General features: G+C 44.9%; 1 protein-coding gene across 5 annotated transcripts in view; it reads right to left on the bottom strand.

Annotated features, from left to right (window-relative positions):
• Positions 1-472: 472 nt before the first annotated feature.
• The window catches only part of LOC141096562 (mitochondrial ornithine transporter 1-like), a 116,147-nt gene continuing 92,927 nt past the window's right edge, over positions 473-23,692 (bottom strand). For all 5 annotated transcript variants that reach the window (XM_073583278.1, XM_073583279.1, XM_073583280.1 and 2 more), the window contains 6 exons: positions 19,048-19,148; positions 9,484-9,742; positions 7,174-7,311; positions 6,925-7,097; positions 4,395-4,553; positions 473-762 (listed from right to left, as the gene is read on the bottom strand). In XM_073583278.1, the coding sequence (XP_073439379.1) occupies positions 638-762; positions 4,395-4,553; positions 6,925-7,097; positions 7,174-7,311; positions 9,484-9,742; positions 19,048-19,102 (909 nt within the window). In that variant the 5' untranslated portion in view covers positions 19,103-19,148 and the 3' untranslated portion in view covers positions 473-637. The remainder of the gene's footprint in view (positions 763-4,394; positions 4,554-6,924; positions 7,098-7,173; positions 7,312-9,483; positions 9,743-19,047; positions 19,149-23,692) is intronic.

Raw genomic sequence — 23,692 nt, 5'->3', positions numbered from 1 at the left:
ATAAAATAAATTGACCCATACGGTAAATGCCATTAAGAAATCATAATCAAAATTTCAGATTTGCATAAAAAAGGCAATTAAAAGTGATCAAAACATTGGAGATACTTTAAAATGGTCCTAATAAAAATAACCGCTCAACATAAAATAAGCCCTCGTGCACCTACAGCAATGGAAAATTTAGAAAGTTTCAGGTCTCAGAAAATGGCAGCACAAAGCAAGTTTATTTTTAAGTATTAAAATATAAAAAAACTATGCAAGTTTAGTATCAGCGTCATGTTGCTGGATCATTAGTACAGCACATCGAATGCCATAAAAATGAAACCTTAAAAGCAATGACAGAGTTGTTGGTTTTTTACCATTTCACCATTTCTATTTGAGTACGGATAGGTAAAAATTAAAGGGCAAACATTAAAATTGGACACATCATAAAGGGGGTAATAGATTTAACAAACGGAACACACAATTCTGTCAGTTTAAATGAAATATCAATCGAAATGTTTATTATAAAACCATCAATTATGTGTTCATAAGAAGTCTTTGCAATACAGAAGAATAGTATCTAAAATTCACATCACCCGGAATGTGGATGGGAAAAAAATACGAACAGTGAAAGTATCCCTTTAAAGCATTATAATATTCACAACTCCTCAAACTGCTGCATCATAAACTTCCTGCTGTATTCATAGGCCACAAATAGTGCCCCATTGGCAGGGAAAGCTCTGATCAACGTCGGTTTTAGGCCAGAGTATAAAGCCAGGATACCTGTAAAACAAAGAAGTGGTCAGTTTAGATAACAGAGGTAGCAATTGCACTTAGAGTCTGGTGCCTGTAAGTCCAAAAGTCCCCCCGCCAAATTACAAGACACGTGTGTTATAAAACAGCACAATGTAGATGAGGGTCTAGTAACAGATTTTTCATCGGGACTTAGACTAGGCTCATCTCATTTTAGGTCCACCACATCTCATAGATTTCAGAACATTCTATTGGCCAAATCAGAGAACAAGGGTTAAAATGTGCAATTTTCATTTTCTGTTTATTTAGAAATTCTTGTCTAAGTATCCATTGATTCCTATGTTGAGGGCGTTAGAGTGACAATCACTACTGGATCCTAAAATAGCAGTGGTTGGGGTTGGCATGTTTTAGTCTCCAAGTCCTTAATCTGACCATTCATTCTGGAGTTATTTTTTAACACAATGAATAGTTTCAAGTGTCAGCACCTCTGCTGATAGCTTATAAATTGGGCTGTGTTCCTAAATTGCTACTACAGGTTTCCAAAATCGCAGTAGAATATCAGTGGATTTGTAAAACCACAACAAAAAATGCACCATAAACCTACAATGCTGTTACAGCACATGACCATAGCCTTAAGACACACTAGCACCTTGCATTATAATGTTGTACAGTCTGATCCTATTAAGAGTGGAGGTCGTACATCATTAAAATGTAATTTTCAATAGGGATTAACTGCAGTATCAGACTTCAGAGTGTGTGTAGTCTACAATCATGGAGACATAGGTCTGCATGAGACTTAAAGATACAAAAAGTAGGATCTATGTAATGGCAACGTTCTCATTCTTTTCTTTTACATATACTGTATATTGCTTTCTAGATCTAAAGGTGTATTTACACCGGCCGATAATCGGGAATGAGCGTTCCTACTAACGCTCTTTTTCCACTAATCGGCCTGTCTAAACAGTCTGCCAATGAACCGACAGACAAGCAAAATGCCCATTTGCAGAATGAAATAATATTTAAGCTTGATTAAAAAACATCTTGTTAGGCAGCACATCACCCTGGTTAAATGGGACATGTGTTGCTGAGATCAATGATGTTTTATCAACTGTGATAGATTGGCTTACTCAGTTGCTCAAAGTAAAGGTTGTGCTTGTGTGCTTTGCTGTGTATGACCCATTTTGTCCCCTGACTTTTGCCTCTGTATCCTGCTTTGTACTGGCCTGTCGCTCCTGCTTATCTGACTCCTTGGCTTGTCTCCGTTTACTCTTTGTCTTATGCCTAGGTACTACGCTCTCGTCTGGCTTTTGACCCTCGGCTCTCCTTGGCCACGTTTACTGTCTGTGCCCTGCACTCTCCTGCACTCTCCTGGTTCGGCTTACTTCTCTGTACCCACGTGTGGTGACTTCGCCCCCGGTCACGTGACTGTTTAGTGCCAGGTCCTGTGCTCACTGCTTAGTCTCAGGTCCTTGCGCACAGCGTGCCTTGTTCCTGCACTCCCTGCCCTCATTCACATGCCCCCGATAGCACCCTATAGGCAGCGCCAATGACTCTATTGGTGTCATCACATTAAGCTTTCCACTGGTTTATTATAAAATGTGCTGCATAAACCAGTGCAGCATTAGGAAAAATATACACGGCCCTTCTGGCACAATGGGAAAAACAAAATAGTATACAGTACAGCCTGTGTGGCTGCAGGGTGTACCCGCTCAGGGAAATAATAACATGGTACAGCTCACTTTAACATGAGATATGCCATGTCGCAATGTGACATTGCGATATTGGTAGACAAATGTCGCTGTGTAATCCTAGCCTATATTTTATGCATTGTAATTTGAATCATACAGTGAAGGAAATAAGTATTTGATCCCTTGCTGAGTTTGTAAGTTTGCCCACTGACAAAGACATGAACAGTCTATAATTTTAAGGGTAGGTTAATTTTATCATTGAGAGATATACAGTAATACCAAAAATAAAATCCAGAAAATCACATTGTATAAATTATATAAATTTATTTGCATTTTACAGTGAGAAATAAGTATTTGATCCCTCTGGCAAACAAGACTTAATATTTGGTGGCAAAACCCTTGTTGGCAAGCACAGCAGTCAGATGTTTTTTGTAGTTGATGATGAGTTTTGCGCACATGTCAGGAGGAATTTTGGTCCACTCCTCTTTGCAGATCATCTCTAAATCATTAAGATTTTGAGGCTGTCGCTTGACAACTCGGAGCTTCAACTCCCTCCATAAGTTTTCTATGGGATTAAGGTCTGGAGACTGGCTAGGCCACTCCATGACCTTAATGTGCTTTTTTTTGAGCCACTCCTTTGTTGCCTTGGCTGTATGTTTTGGGTCATTGTCTTGCTGGAATACCCAGCCACGACCCATTTTTAATGTCCTGGCGGACGGAAGGAGGTTGTCACTCAGTATTTTACGGTACATGGCTCCATCTATTCTCCCATTGATACGGTGAAGTAGTCCTGTGCCCTTAGCAGAGAAACACCCCCAAAACGTAATGTTTCCACCTCCATGCTTGACAGTGGGGACGGTGTGCTTTGGGTCATAGGCAGCATTTCTCTTCCTCCAAACACGGCTAGATGTGTTAATGCCTAAGAGCTCAATTTTTGTCTCATCTGACTACAGCAACTTCTTCCAATCACTCACAGAATCATCCAGGTGTTCATTGGTAAACTTCAGACAGGCCTGCACATGTGCCTTCTTGAGCAGTGGGACCTTGCGGGCACTGCAGGATTTTAAACCTTTACAGCGTAATGTGTTACCAATGGTTTTCTTGGTGACTGTGGTCCCAGCTGCCTTGAGATCATTACCAAGTTCCCCCCCGTGTAATTTTAGGCTGATCTCTCACCTTCCTCATGATCAACGATACCCCACGAGGTGAGATTTTGCATGGAGCCCCAGATCGATGTTGATTGACAGTCATTTTCTATTTCTTCCATTTTCTTACTGTTGCACCAACAGTTGTCTCCTTCTCACCCAGCGTCTTACTTATGTTTTTGTAGCCCATTCCAGCTTTGTGCAGGTCTATGATCTCGTCCCTGACATCCTTATAAAGCTCTTTGGTCTTGCCCATGTTGTAGAGGTTAGAGTCTGACTGATTAATTGAGTCTGTGGACAGGAGTCTGTTATAAAGGTGACTATGGAAGACAGCTGTCTTTAATGCAGGTAACGAGTTGATTAAGAGCGTCTTACTGGTCTGTAGGAGCCAGAACTCTTAATGATTGGTAGGGGATCAAATGTGATTTTCTGGTTTTTATTTTTGATATTCTATCTCTCAATGTTAAAATTAACCTATCCTTAAAATTATAGACTGTTCACGTCTTTGCCAGTGGGCAAACTTACAAAATCAGCAAGGGATCAAATACTCATTTCCCCCACTGTATTTGACTTGGCCTGTTTTACCTCTTTTCTGCTTCTTTACCCTCAGTAAACATGTCTGTATGGCCAGAACAGGATCTACAGAGCTGGTCTCTGCACATTCTGTAGAGGCTGTATGAATGTGTTACCGCTGCAGCTAATCACTTCATGCAGCAGTGACTCACTTTTTTATTTTTAAGCATTATGGGATATTTAAAAAAAAAAAAATCATCAGGGAACAACCCCATTTAAAAGGCACAGATTTACTTTAAAATGTATTGATGCTTACCTTCATTTCTTAAAATGTTTAAAAATGTCCTTATGAATCCTGATTGTTTTCCTGTCATGGAGAGGACTTGGATTCGAGATTTAACACAATCCACTGGGAAGACAACCAGCCACAATGAGATCCCTCCGAATCCTCCACTAACCATCAATGGCACTATTCCTGGAGGAAAATCCATAATGGTTCCATGAATGTAAATATACTGATATTTAAAGTCAAAATTAGTCATTGTTTTGGTTCATGCTTTTAAAGAGGACAGTCCACCAGTCTGAACCTGTTAAACTGTCCACACCATGGGATTGTGGCTGCAGAGCTGAATAAAACAGTTTTCATTTTTTAATTTCTCCTCTCCATGTTGGAGAAATTAGCTTGTAAAGTTTAGTTTCTAATTAATGATAAGCCCATTGGGGCGTTACCACAGATGTGTACATCTTCCCCTGCATAATACTGACCAATCATAAGCAGGCAGCAATATACTGGGGAAAGAAGAACATGTGCCACAATAGCTTAGAGCAGATTTCCCAGAGTGAAAAATAATCCAACTGCAGAGCTGTGTGTGATTACAAGTGCTGGGAGCAAGGAAGAGATGAGTGTGATTGCTAACACTTCTTTAGCTGTCATCTCACCACAGATGATAGTACAGCAGAGTTGAAAACATTGTGAGAGGAGAGCTGCTAAAAGTGTTTGAGACAAAGCTCAGCTCTGCTGTACTCCCCTTCCCCAACAGTGGCTACTGTGAGGTGAAAGCTTAAGAAGTGTTAGTAATCACAGGTATCTCTGCTCTCACTTTTTAATCACACTCAGCTCCACTCTGGTCCTGACAATTTGTTATCACACACTGTTCTGCAGCAAGTTTAGTGAAGAGAACAGACTGTCTATCATTACACTGAGAAACATGCTATAAGCTATAGTGGGACATGTTTTCTCCCCTGCCCGACACTGCCTGCCTATGATTGGTCGACCTCATGCAGGAGAAGAAGTACTTGCCCCCAGAGACAAAGTTCTGGTAACACCCCATTAGGCTTATCATCAATTCATAACTTAAACTTTCAAGCTAATATCTCCACGACGGTGAGGAGAAATTAAAAAATGAAAACTACATTTTACACCACTCTGCAGCCACCATTCTATGGGGTGGCCAGTTTAACACGCTCAAACTGGTGATAGGTTCTCTTTAACTGTATTCCATATTAATGCAAAATTGTTACTTTTAAGATAGTAGAACAAAAATATCAGCCTTGTCTGTGGATTTTACACTTTGTACAATCCCTATTTGTGGTAATAAGGACGCCCTGCTGTTGGGACCCCCAAGCAGTCAACTGTAATTCGTAGGTAAGAACCTGATTCATCATCAAGTTTGTGGCAGTAATCTAGTGTAAAACTGTTTCAAATGTAGTTACACAAACATTTATGCCAGGTCAGCCAAATTTTTTAAAAATGGGTATACTTTATAGGGAAGGGGCATCACTGAGCATGACCCTTCAAATGCATCCTAATTTATGCCACAAAAGTGTAATGTACTACTACAGAAATGCACTACAGTCAATGAATTAACAATTGGGTTAATTCTTTTTTTTATATTGATAGATCCGGCGATTCTGAACTCGGCGATACCAAATATGTGTATATTTAATTTTTTGTATTGTTTTATTTTGAATGGGGCGAAAGTGGGTGATTTGAACTTTTAGTTGCAGTACTTTGATTGGCTCAGCTACATACAGGCGATGATTAGATCGCCTGTATGTAGCACAAATGCTCACTTGCTATGCGTGTTGACCACAGGGTGGCGCTCATAGCAATATGGCTATGACAAACATAGACGTCTGTTGGAGACCTCTGGTTGTCATGGCAACCCATCGGTGATCCGCGATCACGTGATGGGGTCTCCGATGGTGGGATTTCTGGAAGCGCAAGTTAAATGCTGCTGTCAGAGATTGACAGTGGCATTTAACTAGTTAACTGCCGCGGGTGGATTGCGATTCCACCCACAGCTGTTGCGGGCAGATATCAGCTGACATGTGACCGGAAAGTTGCGGGCTCTGCGCCGGAGCCTGCACTAAACAGAAGGAGTCCGACATAGGTGTAATATTACGCCCAATATCAGAAAGCGGTTAAACACACAGCATGATTTTTATGAAATTACATTGGCTTTGCTTGAACTGTCAAAAGCAGTGGATTTTCCATGCAAAGACATGCAATTGAAAAAACGCAGCATTTATACTACGGTACAATAAAATCAATGGTGTCTCTAAGTAATACAGAGAAGTCCTCCCGTGAAAACATCTTTTTGGTTCTTTGAGGCCTCATTCAGACATCTGTGTATCACAGACCAAGTCCAGGCCATGATTCACATACTGGCCGGGGGTCTCCAGACCCGAACTTGACAGTCACATTCTTCGTTTTTCCTTGATCCGTGATAAATGGACGTCTGAATGAGGCCTACGGCTAACAAAAATCAACATCTTGAACAAGGGACCATTGTCAAAGAACATTGCACTTTTTAAATAAAAAGTATTAATAATCATTTTCATACCTAACTGGTCTTTAGATGTTCCAGATCTCGTAAAAAATGAACGACCTAATTCATAGCCCCCAAAGAAGAAGAAGTAACCTGGAACCTCTCTGAGAAGAGTGCTGGAGAGTCCATGATAGAAACCCATTGGACCATCTGTGCGCAGGATATTCTTGACCACTGCCCACACTGTACTATGAAGAAAGGATCAATATTATAAAATATTACTCTGGGTAGATCTCAAAGAGTTTCAGGTAGGTCACAACTCACTTTTGTCCTTCTATCACCTTTCCAGAGAGCTGCATTTCATGCATGGCCTGAAGACGACACTTCACCAGCTCTGTGGGACAAAGGGCCAATGAAGCAAACGCTGCTGCAAATGAGCCTGCGGTTGCATTGTGCAGGTCACTAAAGCATCGAAAAAACACAGTCACATTACATTACATTGTGTAAGTGGCAAATACTGAAGAAACAATTATTGATTATTAATATTGTTCTACCAGTCCGATATAGTAGAAATAAGGCATCACTATCCCTGTATGTGACACCACTGTCAATATCAATTAATTTAATTAATTAAAACTAAAGGATTTTGGCACCTATTAATTAACTCTTATATCATACACATATTTATTGACCATCTTGTTTTTTTCACTACTTCAGGACTCCTAAATCTATAAAAGCTGGAAGCGAAGCAGTTATGGACAGATTCCCAATATATTGTGTGAAATCATAAATTACGCAAAAAATTTACTACTAGAACTGTAGTTTAGTGTCTGTCATGACTATACTTCTGGTTTCATGTACAGTGGGGAAAAAGTATTTAGTCAGCCACCAATTGTGCAAGTTCTCCCACTTAAAAAGATGAGAGAGGCCTGTAATTGACATCATAGGTAGACCACAACTATGAGAGTCAAAATGAGAAAACAAATCCAGAAAATGACCTTGTCTCGTTTGGCAAGATTTATTTTTCAAATTATGGTGGAAAGTAAGTATTTGGTCACCCAAAAACATGCAAGATTTCTGGGTCTCACAGACCTGTAAATTCTTCTTTAAGAGGCTCCTCTGTCCTCCACTCATCACCTGTAGTAATGGCACCTGTTTGAACTTGTTATCAGTATAAAAGACACCTGTCTACAACCTAAAACAGTCATACTCCAAACTCCACTATGGTGAAGACCAAAGAGCTATCGAAGGACACCAGAAACAAAATTGTAGCCCTGCACCAGGCTGGGAAGACTGAATCTGCAATATGCAAGCAGCTTGGCATGATGATATCAACTGTGGGAGCAATAATAAGAAAATGGAAGGCATACAAGACCACTGATAATCTCCCTTGAACTGGGGCTCCATGCTAGATCTCACCCCATGGGGTCAAAATGATCACAAGAACGGCGAGCAAAAATCCCAGAACCACACGGAGGGACCTAGTGAATGACCTGCATAGAGCTGGGACCTCCGTAACAAAGGCTACCATCAGTAACACACTACGCCGCTAGGGACTCCGATCTTGCAGTGCCAGATGTGTCCCCCCTGCTTAAGCCAGTATATGTCCGGGCCCTTCTGAAGTTTGCTAAAGAGCATTTGGATTATCCAAAAGACTATTGGGAGAATATCATATGGTCTGAGGAAACCAAAGTAGAACTGTTTGGTAGAAACAAAACTCGTTGTGTTTGGAGGAGACAGAATGCTGAGTAGCATCCAAAGAACACCATACCTACTGTCAAGCATGAGGGTGGCAACATCATGCTTTGGGACTGTATCTCTGCAAAGGGACCAGTACGACTGATCCGTGTACATGAAACAATGAATGGGGCCATGTATCGTGAGATTTTGAGTGCAAACTTCTTTCCATCAGCAAGGGCATTGAAGATGAAATGTGGATGGGTCTTTCAGCATGATAATGATCCCAAGCACACCACCAGGGCAATGAAGGAGTGGCTTCGTAAGAAGCATATGAAGGTTCTGGAGTTGCCTAGCCTGTCTCCAGATCTCAACCCCATAGAAAACCTTTGGAGGGATTTGAAAGTCCGTGTTGCCCAACGACAGGCCCAAAACATCACTGCTCTAGATGAGATCTGCATGGAGGAATGGGCCTACATACCACCACCAGTGTGTGCCAACCTTGTGAAGACTTACAGAAAACGTTTGACCTCTGTCTTTGCCAACAAAGGATATATAACAAAATTTTGAGATGAACTTTTGTTAATGACAAAATACTTATTTTCCACCATAATTTGCAAACTAAATCTTGCCAAATCAGACAAGGTGATTTTCTGGATTTGTTTTCTCATTTTGACTCTCATAGTTGTGGTCTACTTATGATGTGAATTACAGGCCTCCCTCATCTTTTTAAGTGGGAGAACTTGCACAATTGGTGGTTGACTAAATACTTTTTTTCCCCATTATAATTGTGCAAATATAAATAGCTGCCAATCACTGATTGTAAGGAACAGGTTCACTTTAATCTGCCAAAACAGTAGGAAATAGAAGACAGTTGAAAGTTTTGCATTAGGTTTCTGACTTTCTTTGACATCTTAAACCAATATTACTGGTTCTCTGATGCTGCGAAAACCTTACCTTAGAGGTGCATTCTTTTCCAAGCCAACAATCCTCCTCACAACTCTCTGGCAGAAACCATAGCTCATAAAAAGGACAGAGTTCTCTGATATGTTTGCCAGAAGAGCTGGACCGGTCCCTTTGTAGAAGCCCCTGAACCCCACTTGTCTGTAGGTCTTCACTGCGCAATCTATGAGGCCTCTGTACAGATTCGGGAACGTCTGCATCTTCACCTTGGCAGTGTCAAACGGCTGTCCGGTCAGAACACATGCCGTTCCACCTGAAATATGTATACAACTAAAGTGATTTCTTGACATTATCTGTGTGATTAATTATACATTGGACAGGACTATATATTGATACACTACTGAAGCTGTTGAGTTCTTTATATCTCGTAGTTTCACTGTTGTTAAGGAATATCTATCTGCAGTCTGGGGTTTCCCTGTTTATTTTATAAAGAATGGGCATCCTCGAACCACTGATTTTTCTAAATATAAGCTATGGTCAAAGTGCCCAGAAGGAACCTTAAACCCCCGAGAGGCCCTTACTTTCTAGCAAAAGTTGGTCTCGAACGTTCTCGTTTGGAATCCCTACATGCAGAGCGAGTTCCTGCAACCCTCAATGGCCCCGTTCACAATGAAAGAGTGAGATTTTGCTCTTTACACTAAGCCACTGTTGCTGCGTATTTTACTAAGGTGTTACTGAACGGTAACATCATCACGGTGGTTACCATTCAGTAACATCTTGGTAACCTATGAGCAGGATATGGTTAGTGTAAAGGCTCTTTCACACTTCAGTCTTTTGACGTCAGTTGCAAACCGTCAAAGTGTGAAAAAACAGATCCGTTTCCGCTTTGCAAAAAACGGATGCACCGGATCCGTTTTTTTGACGGATCTGCTTCAGCTGCCAGTGTATGAAAATTTAAAGGAACAGAACTCTGGAAAAGGGGAGAGAGAGAGATTTTTTCTGCCTTTTCCAGAACGGCTTTTAGGGTTAAATTGCATGAATGGGAAGATCTTCCGGGCATGCTCAGTTTAAAAAAGCGGTTCCGCCACTGAAAAAAACGTTACTTTGTCCTTCGACTCAAGACGATGGACACTTAAATTCCAACGGATCCGTCAAAAAACGGATGCAATGGACGACCATCCGTCACAATCCGCCGCTAATGTAAGTCTATGAGAAAAAAACGGATTCCGCAAAAAAAAACGGATCAGTTTTTTTCAAAAAAGGGCGGATTTCGACTGACGGCAAAAGACTGAAGTGTGAAAGAGGGCTAATGAGTGAGATATCGCTCAATCAGTGAGCAAGAGGGTTCTGGGATCCCTCTCAACATGCTGAGATCCCACACCCTAAAAGTTCAAGCCACAACTTTCCTAGAAATTCAGGCCCTTTTGCAGATGATAATTTACGCAAAATAGGGGAGAAACTACTTCCTGACCCCTACTGATAGCAAGCAAACTTGTTTTGAGGATTAACATCTCATCTCCAAAATGTATTACTCATAAACTGTAAAATAATATTTGATAAGAAATTCATTCAGGCCCTCCTTGCACTTATCTAGTGAATCGACCATTACAAGTTTTGGTAGAGAGTTCCATAATATCAGTGCTTCTACTGTAAAGCATCACCATGTGTGATGATAGTGAATTTATCTTTCCTGTAACATAGAGGATGCCCCCGTGTCATCGCTGCAGGCATTCATATATTTGTACATTGTAATTAAATCGCCTCTAAGCGATCTAAGCGACAGAATGAGCCCAAGATTGATAACCAGTGTTAGCACTGTAGTCCACCCAGTCCTTATATAACAGTTGGTTTCCTCTGCTCAAATGCCTAACATTACATTCATCTACATTAAACTGCAATTGCCATTTCTCGGCTCAACCTTCCAGCTTCCTTAAAACCATCTGTAATATTAAATTATCCTCATCTGTGTTAGTTACCTTGCAGAGCTTAGTATCATCTGCAAATATTGAAATTCTTCTCCATTTGCCCTCAACAAGGTCTTTAATACATTTTAAAAAGAAGTGGGCCCAATACTGACCCCTGTGGCACCCTTATATGTGGCACCGTATTGAATGCATTTAAAAAAGTCTTGATACACAACATCCAGATCCTTACCCTGGCTCATTCTGGAACTCACGTCCCTGTAGAAGCTGATCAAATTAAACTGACAGGAGTGATCTTTCGTAAAACCATGATGCTGGGTTATGGAATTATTTTCATAGAGACACTCCAGGATAGCATCTCTAATAAATCCATAGCATAGGGCATAACTTACTAATTGCTGGGGATCCAAACACTAGGACCAGTATTGATCTCAATAACATTGCTTCAGAACCCAGGAACCAAGCTCTCCAAGCAAAACAACGAGTTGAAAGTAGCCGAGATGTTAACGCTTGATCGATACTCTGTTCATTGTATATGGCACTTTCACAGAATGCTTATATGCGCTCACTATTTCCAGCAGTCCCATATACAATTAATGGAGCAGAGGTTAAGATTTGCACCTCTGCTCCATTCAAGAGTGCTGTCAGTTTTGAGTTTCCAGAGTCCATTTCTTGGGATTGCTGAAGGTCTCAGAGTTCATACCGCTAGTGATCAGTAAGTTTTCCCCTATCCTCTGGATAACTTACAATCTTGGAAATAACTCTTTAATTTTATAGGTCTATAGATTCCATACTCAATGTTTGACCCCTTTGTAAATATTAACATCACATGAGCCAGGCCAGTGGAAAAGATTAAGTTGTTATAGACTTGTTAAATATTATAAATAATTGTCTACCAAGATACTTGACTCTTGCAGAACTCGGGGTTGTATGCCACCAGGATCCTGGTGATTTGACGATTTTAGTGTTTTTAAGGGTTACTCTTCTTGATGGTTTAAGCTGATAACATTTAATGGAGAATTTGTGGTTTTCCTAAACATGGCAGGTGTTCTTGGATTTTCCTGTGCAAATATTGTAATGATGAAGGCGTTTCCCTCCTCCTCTTCCACCATTTTACACAAATTACTATTGAGGGAGCCAACTATAGTTTTTAAGTCTCATTATTTATTCAATTGAAGATTATTTTTGGATTATTTTTACTTTCTTTGGCAATGAGTCTTTCTGGGTCCCGTTACACTAAGCGACTCACAAGCAATCCCGACAATGATACGACCTGGTAAGGATACCTCGGCGGTCGTCGGTGCCTTGTCACACAGCAGCTTTTCTGACAACTCCCGCCTGCGTCCCTGAGTTCTGCGTCGCCAGCGAGTTCGCTTGTTGGCGTCAAACACAGCGATGCACGCTGGCCGGTGGGACGTCAACTATCACAAAATGGCCTGGGACATTTGAGCATGATCAGCAATATCCAGCGGGGGGGCCGGTCACCGCTAGGGTCACATGTAGTGAGATCGTTGGCGAGATCGCTGTTGTGTCACAAAATCGGTGACGCATCAGCGATCTCGCTAACGATCTCGTTATGTGAGATGAGGCCTTTAGTCTTTACTGCCTTGATTATACTTATTATTATTTAAACAATTATTTTTTGTCCAGATGTTGACTGGCTGTCTGGATATCTGTGGCTTGTTTCGCCCAGCACGGAGCCTACATGATCAGCCTTTATTGTTGGGTAAATTGCTGCACACTCTTATCCATTGGGTTGCAGGGACATTGAAGTGTTTTACTGTGGCCACCCAGATCAATGGATGTCAGCGATTTTCGAGGGCCAGGAGACACACTATAGAGCTCATGTTTGTACTAATACGGGATCATATCTCCTCTATATCAACTCCAATGTGGTGAAATTGTAACTAACAGAACCCCTTTAGTGAAGGTATTGTGTGGCGCCCCTGAGGGTTCAGTCGCCACAGAGGTACTGCACCTCCTCCTGAGGTGTAGTACCCCACTATCCAGGCAAGGAGGAGACATCTGACCCCGCTCCAACACCTGCATCCTACACAACACAGTAGTGTAGCAAAGCACCCTTTGGTGGCTCCCTGCATGGAACACGAAGCGTGCTGGGAGGCGGGTGGAGTTTAGTTTGCACAAAAGAGCGGGAAGAGGATAGGATAGAAGGAGTTAGTCACAGGAGTCTGACGAGGTCGGATCTGTGAAGAAAGATCCCCGGAGTGGGACGGATGAAGGGAGTGCTGCAGCCGACCTCAGTGATCTGGGTCCGCTGGCACAGGAAAGAGACATAGAAGGAAAACCTAATACTCTCCATCAGAAAGCAAGATTAGCACGGAACGTAAGGAGAGGAGGACTAAGGATTAGGGTTGGAGGAGAACCCTTCTCAAGTTCACAGCGCAAGGCCGGGGTCCGGTCCCTGAGGTTGTTTGGATACTATTGGTCCCGCAACAGACACCGGAGGAATAGAAGTTTGTCACCACTTTATTCCCACACCAGACTTGGGGGCACAACAGCAACGATAGTGAGCGGGGACTAGGTAGCAAGGAGTCCTAGAAGTATGCTACTGCTGTCTGCCGTACAAGTAGAGTTCATAGGAACATCTGACAGGAGGAACTCCAATGTAACTCAGTAGTGAGAGTACTTCACTTTAGGCGCAAAAGGGAGACATTCAGAAAAGGCACATATGTTGGCGGAGTGTTGGAATGGAGTACTTCATCTTGCCTGGAAGTTGGCTGAGCTCCTGACCCGGAGGACACGGCACAGATGCAGGCTCTTGTGCCACAACAGACTGTGAGTAAAGCTTTGGAACTACATGCCCTGGTGTCCTCCACTTATTCCTGCATCAACCTACCCAGCACTGCTACATCCTCTGCGCATGAAACTACACCATCTAAGTGTCACTTCACCTACTCTGCCCCGGGACTACAGCCCTGCCTGTGGAGGGCTATAACATCACTGCTGCACCACACCATCTGTCCCAGAGGATCTTTCTACAGCGTCGGCTTAACATCTTCATTGCTGAACACCGCAGGTGGCGTCACGACTTACACATTCACACTGAACATTTACAATGGGTGCCCAGGGCCACCGGCCGGGTCCCAGCTACCGTGACATCTCCCATTGAGGACCATCGGGCCCGGTACCGAGTACCCCACAGCCCTGGGTGTGAGGGCGTCCCAAACTTGTAGTCACGAACAGGATGACGAAGCCTGGTGCCACCGGGTTCTGTGTGCCTACGATTTATTGGACTTAAAAATTTGTGGAAATGTGCAAAAGACCCAATTTGATAGACTGTAAAATGAACGCTAAAAATGGCCGCCGGCGCGGAGAAGGGCGTGACAACATGGGTGGTCCTAAGAAAAGATCGTGAACTGTCCTGGGCCGCCCCTGTCTGAACTTCTATGCGACAGCAACATGGCCCACCCCCCTAGGGGTTCGTATACTGGCCTGGTATGGAGGAGTAGGAAGAAGACGCCGCCCCCAGAAGGAGGAGCGAGAGCCGGTGGCGGGAAAAGAACCGAGACAGGAAGAAGAAGGAGGAGAGAACGCCATGATGGAAGGAGAGAGGAGGCCTGAAGAGCGAGGGGAGGTTAAGCTGAACCTCCCCGGCGCAATGCTGAAGGCTCCAATCTGGCTTCCAATCTGGACTGTCAACAGCTGGAGGATGAGATAACCCGGCTGACTCACGAACTGCAGCAGAAGCAGGAGGCGCTCTGGAAGAAGAAATGGCAGCACGCCCTGGAGGGGCCACCATCCGCGGTACCCCAGTCACCGGTACCCGCCGCTGCTGCACCGGATCTCCTCCAGGCAAACCCTGTGGAGCCAGCGGCTGCTGCAATCCCACCGGCAGCACCTATCCCCAGCTCTCTTCTGTCATCACTGCTGGGTGAGGCCTGCCAGGAGGAATTGTCCGAGGACCTGGGAGCTGAATTGGAGGAAGAAGTTGAGCTCCCGCCTGGACCTGAGGCGGCTGCGCAGGTCCCACCAGAGACCCCTGCGGACCCGGAGCCGCCATCTGCTCCACCATCGCCGACATCCGGACAGACTACCCCTGTGGATACCCCTGCTGCTGCCCACCGTCTCAAGCCTGCCTCGGAGCTGGAACACCGCCAGGAGGCCCCAGGTATGTCCGCCGCCCCTGCACCTGTGAAGACCCTGGGGTGTACACCCGGGCAGCGTCAGGACAGGTCGTGCTGGACCTTGTCTGGAACTGGGACTCCGATCCCTGGGGGGGAACGCCGGAACCCCTAGTGGTAGTGCCCCTGTCCACCGTGGGTAGTAGCATGCCCCGGGAGGAGGAAGACGAGACATGGACTCGTTGCCAAGCAACCATCCGCAAGCTGGCAGCGGAGCAGAGAAAGCAGCGGAGACTGGCTGTGCAGGGCCCTGATCTGGACTGTAAAGAAAAGGTCCGTGCTGGTCACTTCGGTCCCCGGGACTCAGCTGGATGGGGACAGGTTCTCAATGTGAACCATGAGAGAGGATTCGGGTTCATTGCAGACCCCAAGAGGATCAGTGACCTTTTCTTCAGCAGGAGAGATGTGGAGTCTCACCTGAGGAAGGGACACCCTGCTAGGCATCTGCAACCGGGGGAATATGTGACCTTTACCCGGCATGAGGGGTTGCGTGGATGGTATGCGATGAATGTGTGCCGCATTCCTGAAGACTTCATTGCGGCCTATAAGAAGGAATGCGCCTATGTCCCACCGGCAGGAGTACCACCCACTGTCGTGATTACACCTACTGTACCAATGTCAGGCAGGCAACATCTACCCCTGTCAACCACCCCATGGTACACGTAGTTACACCAGCTGTACCTCAGGCAGCAATCCACCCAGTTGCCACCACCTCGTCCTATGGGAACCCATCAGCAGGAAGAGGATGTCAAGAAGTTCTTCCCTGGAAGCAGCCCACGTCAACAGCTTCCAGTACCCCAGGAGGGGCCCAACAACACTAAAGAAAAGTAACTTAACTAACTTTGTTACCCTGGAGGGTATTTGCACCATTGTGGCTTTTTTTTCTATTTTTGGTGATCATGTTTTTCTTGTTCCAGTTTTGTTGCCCAGTTTTATTGGCAGCGTTTTTCTTATTGAACTGTGGAGATCATGGACACTGAATGATCCAGAACTGTGTTTGTATATAGTTGCACCTCTTTAGGTGCCCTCTCTTGGTTTTACATAGGTCTTCTGAAGATAAGGACTACCTCATCATGGAGCATAGCTCCAACCTAAGGACACTGCAAGAGATCCCGGCTGGGAGCGGTGTCCAGCACTTACAAGAATTATTGAAGTTTTTGATGTGAAGTATTTGATAATGTGTTTTATGAAAGTATTAATAGATAGAGAACAACTTTGATGAAGAAATGTGTTGATGCAGAATACTTGAAGTAGTAGTGAGTTACTGCCAATAGCACTTTTAGATTAGGTACTGTATTAAAACATAGCTAGTTAAAATTTTTTGCAACGTTCAAGAAACAGTGCCTCTCATATTGAGAAGATTAGATAAGAATTGTTACTAAGCATTGCAAAAATTTTGTATGTTCCTGTATTTGTCAACTTTTGTTTTCTTGCAGCTTGCGGACGTGCAGTGTTTAACGGGGGGGTATGTGGTGCCCCTGAGGGTTCAGTCACCACAGAGGTACTGCACCTCCTCCTGAGGTGTGGTACCCCACTATCCAGGTAAGGGGGAGACACCTGACCAAGCTCCAACACCGGCATCCCACACAACACAGTAGTGTAGCAAAGCACCCTTTGGTGGCTCCCTGCTTGGAACACGAAGCGTGCTGGGAGGCAGGTGGAGTTTAGTTTGCACAAAAGCGGGAAGAGGATAGGATAGAAGGAGTTAGTCACAGGAGTCTGACGAGGTCGGGCCTGTGAAGAAAGATCACCCAGAGTGGGACGGATGAAGGGAGTGCTGCAGCCGACCTCAGTGATCTGGGTCCGCTGGCACAGGAAAGAGACATAGAAGGAAAACCTAATATTCTCCATCAGAAAGCAAGATTAGCACGGAACATAAGGAGAGGAGGACTAAGGATTAGGGTTGGAGGAGAACCCTTCGCAAGGCCGGGGTCCGGTCCCCGAGGTTGTTTGGATACTAATCGTCCTGCAACAGACACCGGAGGAATAGAAGTTTGTCACCACTTTATTCCCACACGAGACTTGGGGACACAACAGCAACGATAGTGAGCCGGGACTAGGTAGCAAGGAGTCCCCGAAGCAGGCTACAGCTGTCTGCCGTACAAGTAGAGTTCATAGGAACATCTGACAGGAGGAACTCCAGTGTAACTCAGTACTGAGAGTACTTCACTTTAGGCGCAAAAGGGAGACGTTCAGAAAAGGCACATTTGTTGGCGGAGTGTTGGAAGGGAGTACTTCATCTTGCCTGGAAGTTGGCTGAGCTCCTGACCCGGAGGACACGGCACGAATGCGGGCTCTTGTGCCACAACAGACTGTGAGTAAAGCTTTGGAACGACATGCCCTGGTATCCTCCACTTATTCCTGCGTCAACCTACCCAACACTGCTACATCCTCTGCGCCTGACACTACACCATCTAAGTGTCACTTCACCTACTCTGCCCCAGGACTACAGCCCTGCCTGTGGAGGGCTATAACATCTCTGCTGCACCACACCATCTGTCCCAGAGGATCTGTCTACAGCATCAGCTTAACATCTTCATTGCTGAACACCACAGGTGGTGTCACGACTTACACATTCACACTGAACATTTACAATGGGCGCCCAGGGCCACGGACCAGGTCCCAGCTACCGTGACATCTCCCATTGAGGACCATCGGGCCCAGTACCAAGTACCCCACAGCCCTGGGTGTGAGGGTGTCCCAATTGCACATATATTAATGGAGTAATTTGGCATAAAAAATACATACCCTTCACTGTGAAAATAGAAGGAGGTCCCCAGTTTGGCACCCACATTAATTAATTATAGAGGAGGTGCTACAAAGGTTGTTTCTTGCTATGGAGGACCTAATGTGTCTATTTATTGTATGAGTAGCTCTTTGCATCACCGCTTTACCCCTTCGGTGTTACTGCAAGGATAAAGAACATTGCTGCTAGGCTCTGACACAGATCCCAGCTAATTTCTGGGTTTTTTAGCAGCAGGCTCCCTATGATCAGCTTACTGTTGGAAAATACTTGTAACAAAAGTGCTGTGGAATATGTTGGCGCTTTACAAATTAAAATTATTATTATTATATTACAAGATTATTATGCTATGAGTCTATTAACATTTCATTTGCAATGTACATAGGAAGCTATATGTACAAACATACATTGGTGTGGGTCAGCTGTGCAGCCATGCTGCTTGTCAATATTAGGAATGCACCCCGTGGCAAACAGGAAGCAGTGGAGCGGTGCGCTCCCTTTCAAACACATGAGAATCACTAGTAATTACATATTAGTAAGTGCACTTATTAGGGCTCATACTCACTTGCGAGAGACTCTCACGATTCTCGTGCGAGTCTCTCGCATGAAAACCCGGCACTGGCACTGGAGCATGTGGCTACATAGAAATACATGTAGCCACGGTCTGCGGTCTGAGTGCCGGCGGCAGTGCCAGGTTTTCATGCAAGAGACTCGCATGAGAATCGTGAGAGTCTCTCGCAAGTAAGTATACGCCCTTAGACTGGATCGGAGATGACTGAAGAATCAGAGAATAAAGAGGAAGCTAAATTACCTGTGGCACCAGCGGTCAGGTCGATGACTGCCTGAATGGTATTATTTGTTTTCATGTTTCCTTGCTACACTGTTCACTTTCTTCATGCAGAATATTTAGTTCTGAAAAAAAGCGCATTAGATGTCATACCAAAATATCTACAGTGCACCCACTTTAAAATCTTGCTTTTCAAACTCATGTATTCTGAGCACTGCATATTTGTATCCATCAAATTTAATAGAGAAGAAAACAAAGATTGCTCAATCCTTTCAATAAGCTTTACAATGTGTCTAATTGGTCTTCAACTGTGAAAAAATACAGACAAAATGTTATACTCAACTATTGCCTAATAACTTTGCAATATTTCAAAAGGTCATAATTGAATTGGCCAAAAACATTGTCGAGCAAACCCAAAAAAGTGACATAAAAACTGAAAACATTAGTATAAACTTGACACAAAAGCCATAAGAAATTAGGTGAAAAAAAAAAAATCAAAACTTTAATCCAAAAACTAATCCCAAAAATAATGATGATCCACTATTGACAGCTACTCATTGCAATAGTTTAGGTCAGGGGTCCCTAACTTTTCTTATTTTGAGAATGACATTCAGCTCTGAGAGCTCCATTTTATTTGAAGAAAACTTAAACTGTTCTCCAAAAATGTAATAAAATGGCCTCCATTATGTAATTCAAATAGCAGCGTGTCTTAGTCACGTAACAGTACAGGCTACAATCTGGAAAACATAGCTCTCGAGACCTGTGTCTCAACTGACAGAGAAAAGAGGAGAAGGACTTTGACATCAGAAGAATTAAATCTTCTCCTTGGCTGACTGAGGACGGAGGACTTATTGTATGTTCCCATGTGGTGTATTTGTTGCGGATTGGACGCTGCGTACAGCCGCAGCATCCAATCTGCAGCGTCCAGATGTTACAGCATAGTGGATGGGATTTTATAAAATCCCATATCCACTATGCGTACAAAGATGAAGGTGGCAAACCTGCGTATACGCACATGCGGCACGTCTTTATAGACCGCAGCATGTCTATTTATCTTGCGGAGATTCACGAACATTCGATTTCAAAAGAAAAATCCTGGCACCACAAAGGGCTTAATCCGTTTGTCTTCTGCATCCCTGTCCCTACTTAAAACTCTTATGCCAGCTAGTACTTCTATGCCTAAAACACAACATCTGGCGTCGAGCCATATTAGTGGCAGATGTAGACGATAGTCTCCTTAAATCACTATTATCTTCTGTTTAGCAGGCTTTCAAAGACCTTCTCCCCAATGCATAACCATCGGGTATCCAGTGTCCTCCATCCCTATCATTCCTATAGGAAACAGTGGCCAATCGCTGATGCCATTAATCTGCGCCTCCGAAGCTTAGTTGGTAACAGAAGAGCCTCTATTAAAGCTCACACACTCCCTGTGTCCTTTATAGGTTTCCCATTGGATGTTAGAAAAGATCTGGCTTTCCATATTGCACCCATAATCATGATGGATTACCTACCTAGCAGGTGTATGATAAGGCGTGGGAGGATTGGTGCTCTCTAATTCAGGGCAGGCCCGTCAATAAGTGCGACCAAGGTAGAAGTGAAGTGTCTATGGAATTTTTGATTTGGCTCAAAGAAAGAGGGGTGTCGGGTTCATCAGTGCAACGGCATTTATAGTGAACTAGCTGAAGAGCCCGGCGCTGCCCAGGCATAGTAACTAACTGTGGTTAGTTATATCAAATTATAATTATCCTCCATCCCATAGTCCCGTGCCCATATACCCATCATACATATCCACGATCCCATAGGCCCGTGCCCATATACCCATCATACATATCCTCCATCCCATAGTCGAGTGCCCATATACCGATCACACATCCTCCATCCCATAGTCCCATGCCCATATACCCATCACACATCCTCCATCTCATAGTCCCATGCTCATATACCCATCATACATATCCTCCATCCCATAGTCCCATGCCCATATACCCATCACACATCCTTCATCTCATAGTCCCGTGCTCATATACACATCATACATATCCTCCATCCCATAGTCCCGTGCCCATATACCCATCATAAATATCCGCCATCCCATAGTCCCGTACTCATATACCCATCATACATATCCTCCATCCCATAGTCCCGTGCCCATATACCCGTCATACATATCCTCCATCCCATAGTCCAGTGCCCATATACCCATCACACATCCTCCATCCCATAGTCAACCATTATGACATCATAATGAGCGGCGGGGCTTGCAACCTATGATGACATCAGCGTCGCCATGGCAACCATTATGACATCATAATGAGGGGCGGGGCTTGATATACACACACACTTTTTCCCCATTATGTAGATAGGGGCAAAATTGTTTGGTGAATTGGAACGTGCGGGGTTAAAATTTTGCCTCACAACATAGCCTAGGACACTCTCGGGGTCCAGACGTGTGACTGTGCCAAATTTTGTGGCTGTAGCTGCGACGGTGCAGATGCCAATCCTGGACATACACACACACACATACATACACACATACATACATCCATTCATACATACCGTACATACACACCCACATTGAGCTGTCACGCTCGCGCCTTGGCTGAATGGCGCGAGCCGGGGGTTTGTGGCCCCACTGTGCCACAAACCAGACTACCCTGGAAGGGGCGTGACTACGACAGCTACCTCGGTCTTCACTGGAGCCTCTGATGGTGAGGTCAGGCTTGTGCGGCAGGTAGCTGTCGGGTGCCACTCCAGGGTGGTGTCTGGCTGTGGCTGCTGATCCCACTCGGGGACAAGTCACTTGGACAGGTGCTATAGACTGGCAGGCAGGTAGACATGACAGGCACGGCTGAGACACTGGGCAAGCAGGCGTGGCTTGGAGACACTGGGCAAGCGGGCACGGATTTGAAACACTGGGCAAGCAGGAGTGGACTATGAGAGACAGGTTTGGACCTGTTCACACAGGAGGTGCAGGTATGGATATAGGCAGGAAGGAGTGGAATATGAAGGAACAGGTTTGGACCTGTTCACACAGGAGATGCGGAGTAGGCTGGACTGCAAGGGAGCCATGCAGGCAGAGCGGCTAGGGAGCCGTGCAGGCAGAGCGGCTAGGGAGCCGTGCAGGCAGAGCGGCTAGGGAGCCGTGCAGACAGAGCGGCTAGGGAGCCGTGCAGACAGAGCGGCTAGGGAGCCGTGCGGGCAGAGCTGCAAGGGAGCAGAGCCTCTGATAGGGAGGAAACAAGGAAAGACACAGCAGAGAAGGAACCACAGACAAGGAGACTGACAGACAGAGGTAAGACTGAGTTCAGACAGAGACACAGGGACAAAGACACAAGGACCAGGATATTCTGCCTCCTGGCAGGCGGACAGAGAAGTACTAAGCAAGGTACCAAGACACAGGAATACGCAATAAGAGCCTTCAGAGAAGGCAAGACATAGGACAGGGCCTGGCTAGCTCAGCAGCAAGGAGCTAACTGAGTTTAGACATTGCTCAGGCAAAGGTCAGTGGGTGTGGCGAAACTAAATAGTCAAGGGCTCTAGGTGATTGGTAAGGGACATATTACACAGGTGCATCCTGACTGCATAAGAACCAGAGAGTTCAGGCGCCGCCCCCCTATACACACAGTCTGGAAACATGGAGAGCAGAGGCACAGAGCTGGCCACAGACAGAATTCACAGCATGGCTTGAAGCAGAAAGTAAGTTGGTGTGCGGGGGATGGGAGGCCATGCAGTGATGCCAGAAGGGTTGTTACAGTACCCCCTCTTTACGGTCCCTCTTCCTCAAGCCTGCCAGAATGACCAGAAGAAGGAGTACGGGACCACACACAGTCCAGGTTGACACGACATCCTTCAGGTAGGGTGGAATATGTGTGCCATCAGGAATCCCAGAGTGCCAAGCTTCTTGGTGCCTGATGGAGTCATCTTCCAACACAGAGGGTATAAGGACTTGGATTTCTTTCTCCTGGGTGGCAGAAAGCAGGGACCTGGAAGCCTCAGACTTGACCCCTACATCAGCCGGCAAGCTGGAAACAGAAGAGACCTTTGCTGAGTCCAACTTCAGCCCGATATCCCAAGAAAATTGGACCTCCTCCTTCGGATCAGGAGGAAGCATCTCTGACCAGGTATCTTCACCAACTAGCCAAATGGAAGCTGGAGGCATACATACAGGGAGCCACTTCAGCCTGTTACCCTGAAAAAACTGGTCCTCCTCTTCCGGGTTAGAGGGTGAGAAAATCTCTGTCTCAGTATCTTCACTCACTGGCCACACGGGGGTTGAGGGCAAATACTTAGGACCCATCTTCGGCCCGTAATCCAGGGGAGGACAATGAAGAGACAGGCATGCTCCTGGGAGCAGATCACTGGTATAGTTGCGGGGATGTGTGAGGAGACTGAGACCGCCTCCCCCTCTTCAGAGGCATCCTCACACCTTGACTCGGCAACTAGCAAACCAGGCGAAGAAGACGACCTTGCTGACTGAATGCAACGCAAGGGAACCAAACACCTCTTGTCCCTTGGTTGTTTCAAGTGTGGTGCCTTGCTGGGTCTCCAAATATAAATGGGCATCAGGATCTCTGGTTCAGAATGACCCATGGGCATACCAGACAGCCAATGGAAGATGAACTTCTTCGTATACAAAGCTCTGACCTGGAGCTGTAGTTGTCCTTGCAGG

This window comes from Dendrobates tinctorius, unplaced genomic scaffold (assembly GCF_039654945.1).
Source record: "Dendrobates tinctorius isolate UK_male_01 unplaced genomic scaffold, ASM3965494v1 ptg000075l, whole genome shotgun sequence".
Classification (NCBI taxonomy): domain Eukaryota; kingdom Metazoa; phylum Chordata; class Amphibia; order Anura; family Dendrobatidae; genus Dendrobates; species Dendrobates tinctorius.
The sequence above is the reverse complement of the archived record's forward strand: the minus strand, read 5'-3'. Positions and strand labels throughout refer to the sequence as shown.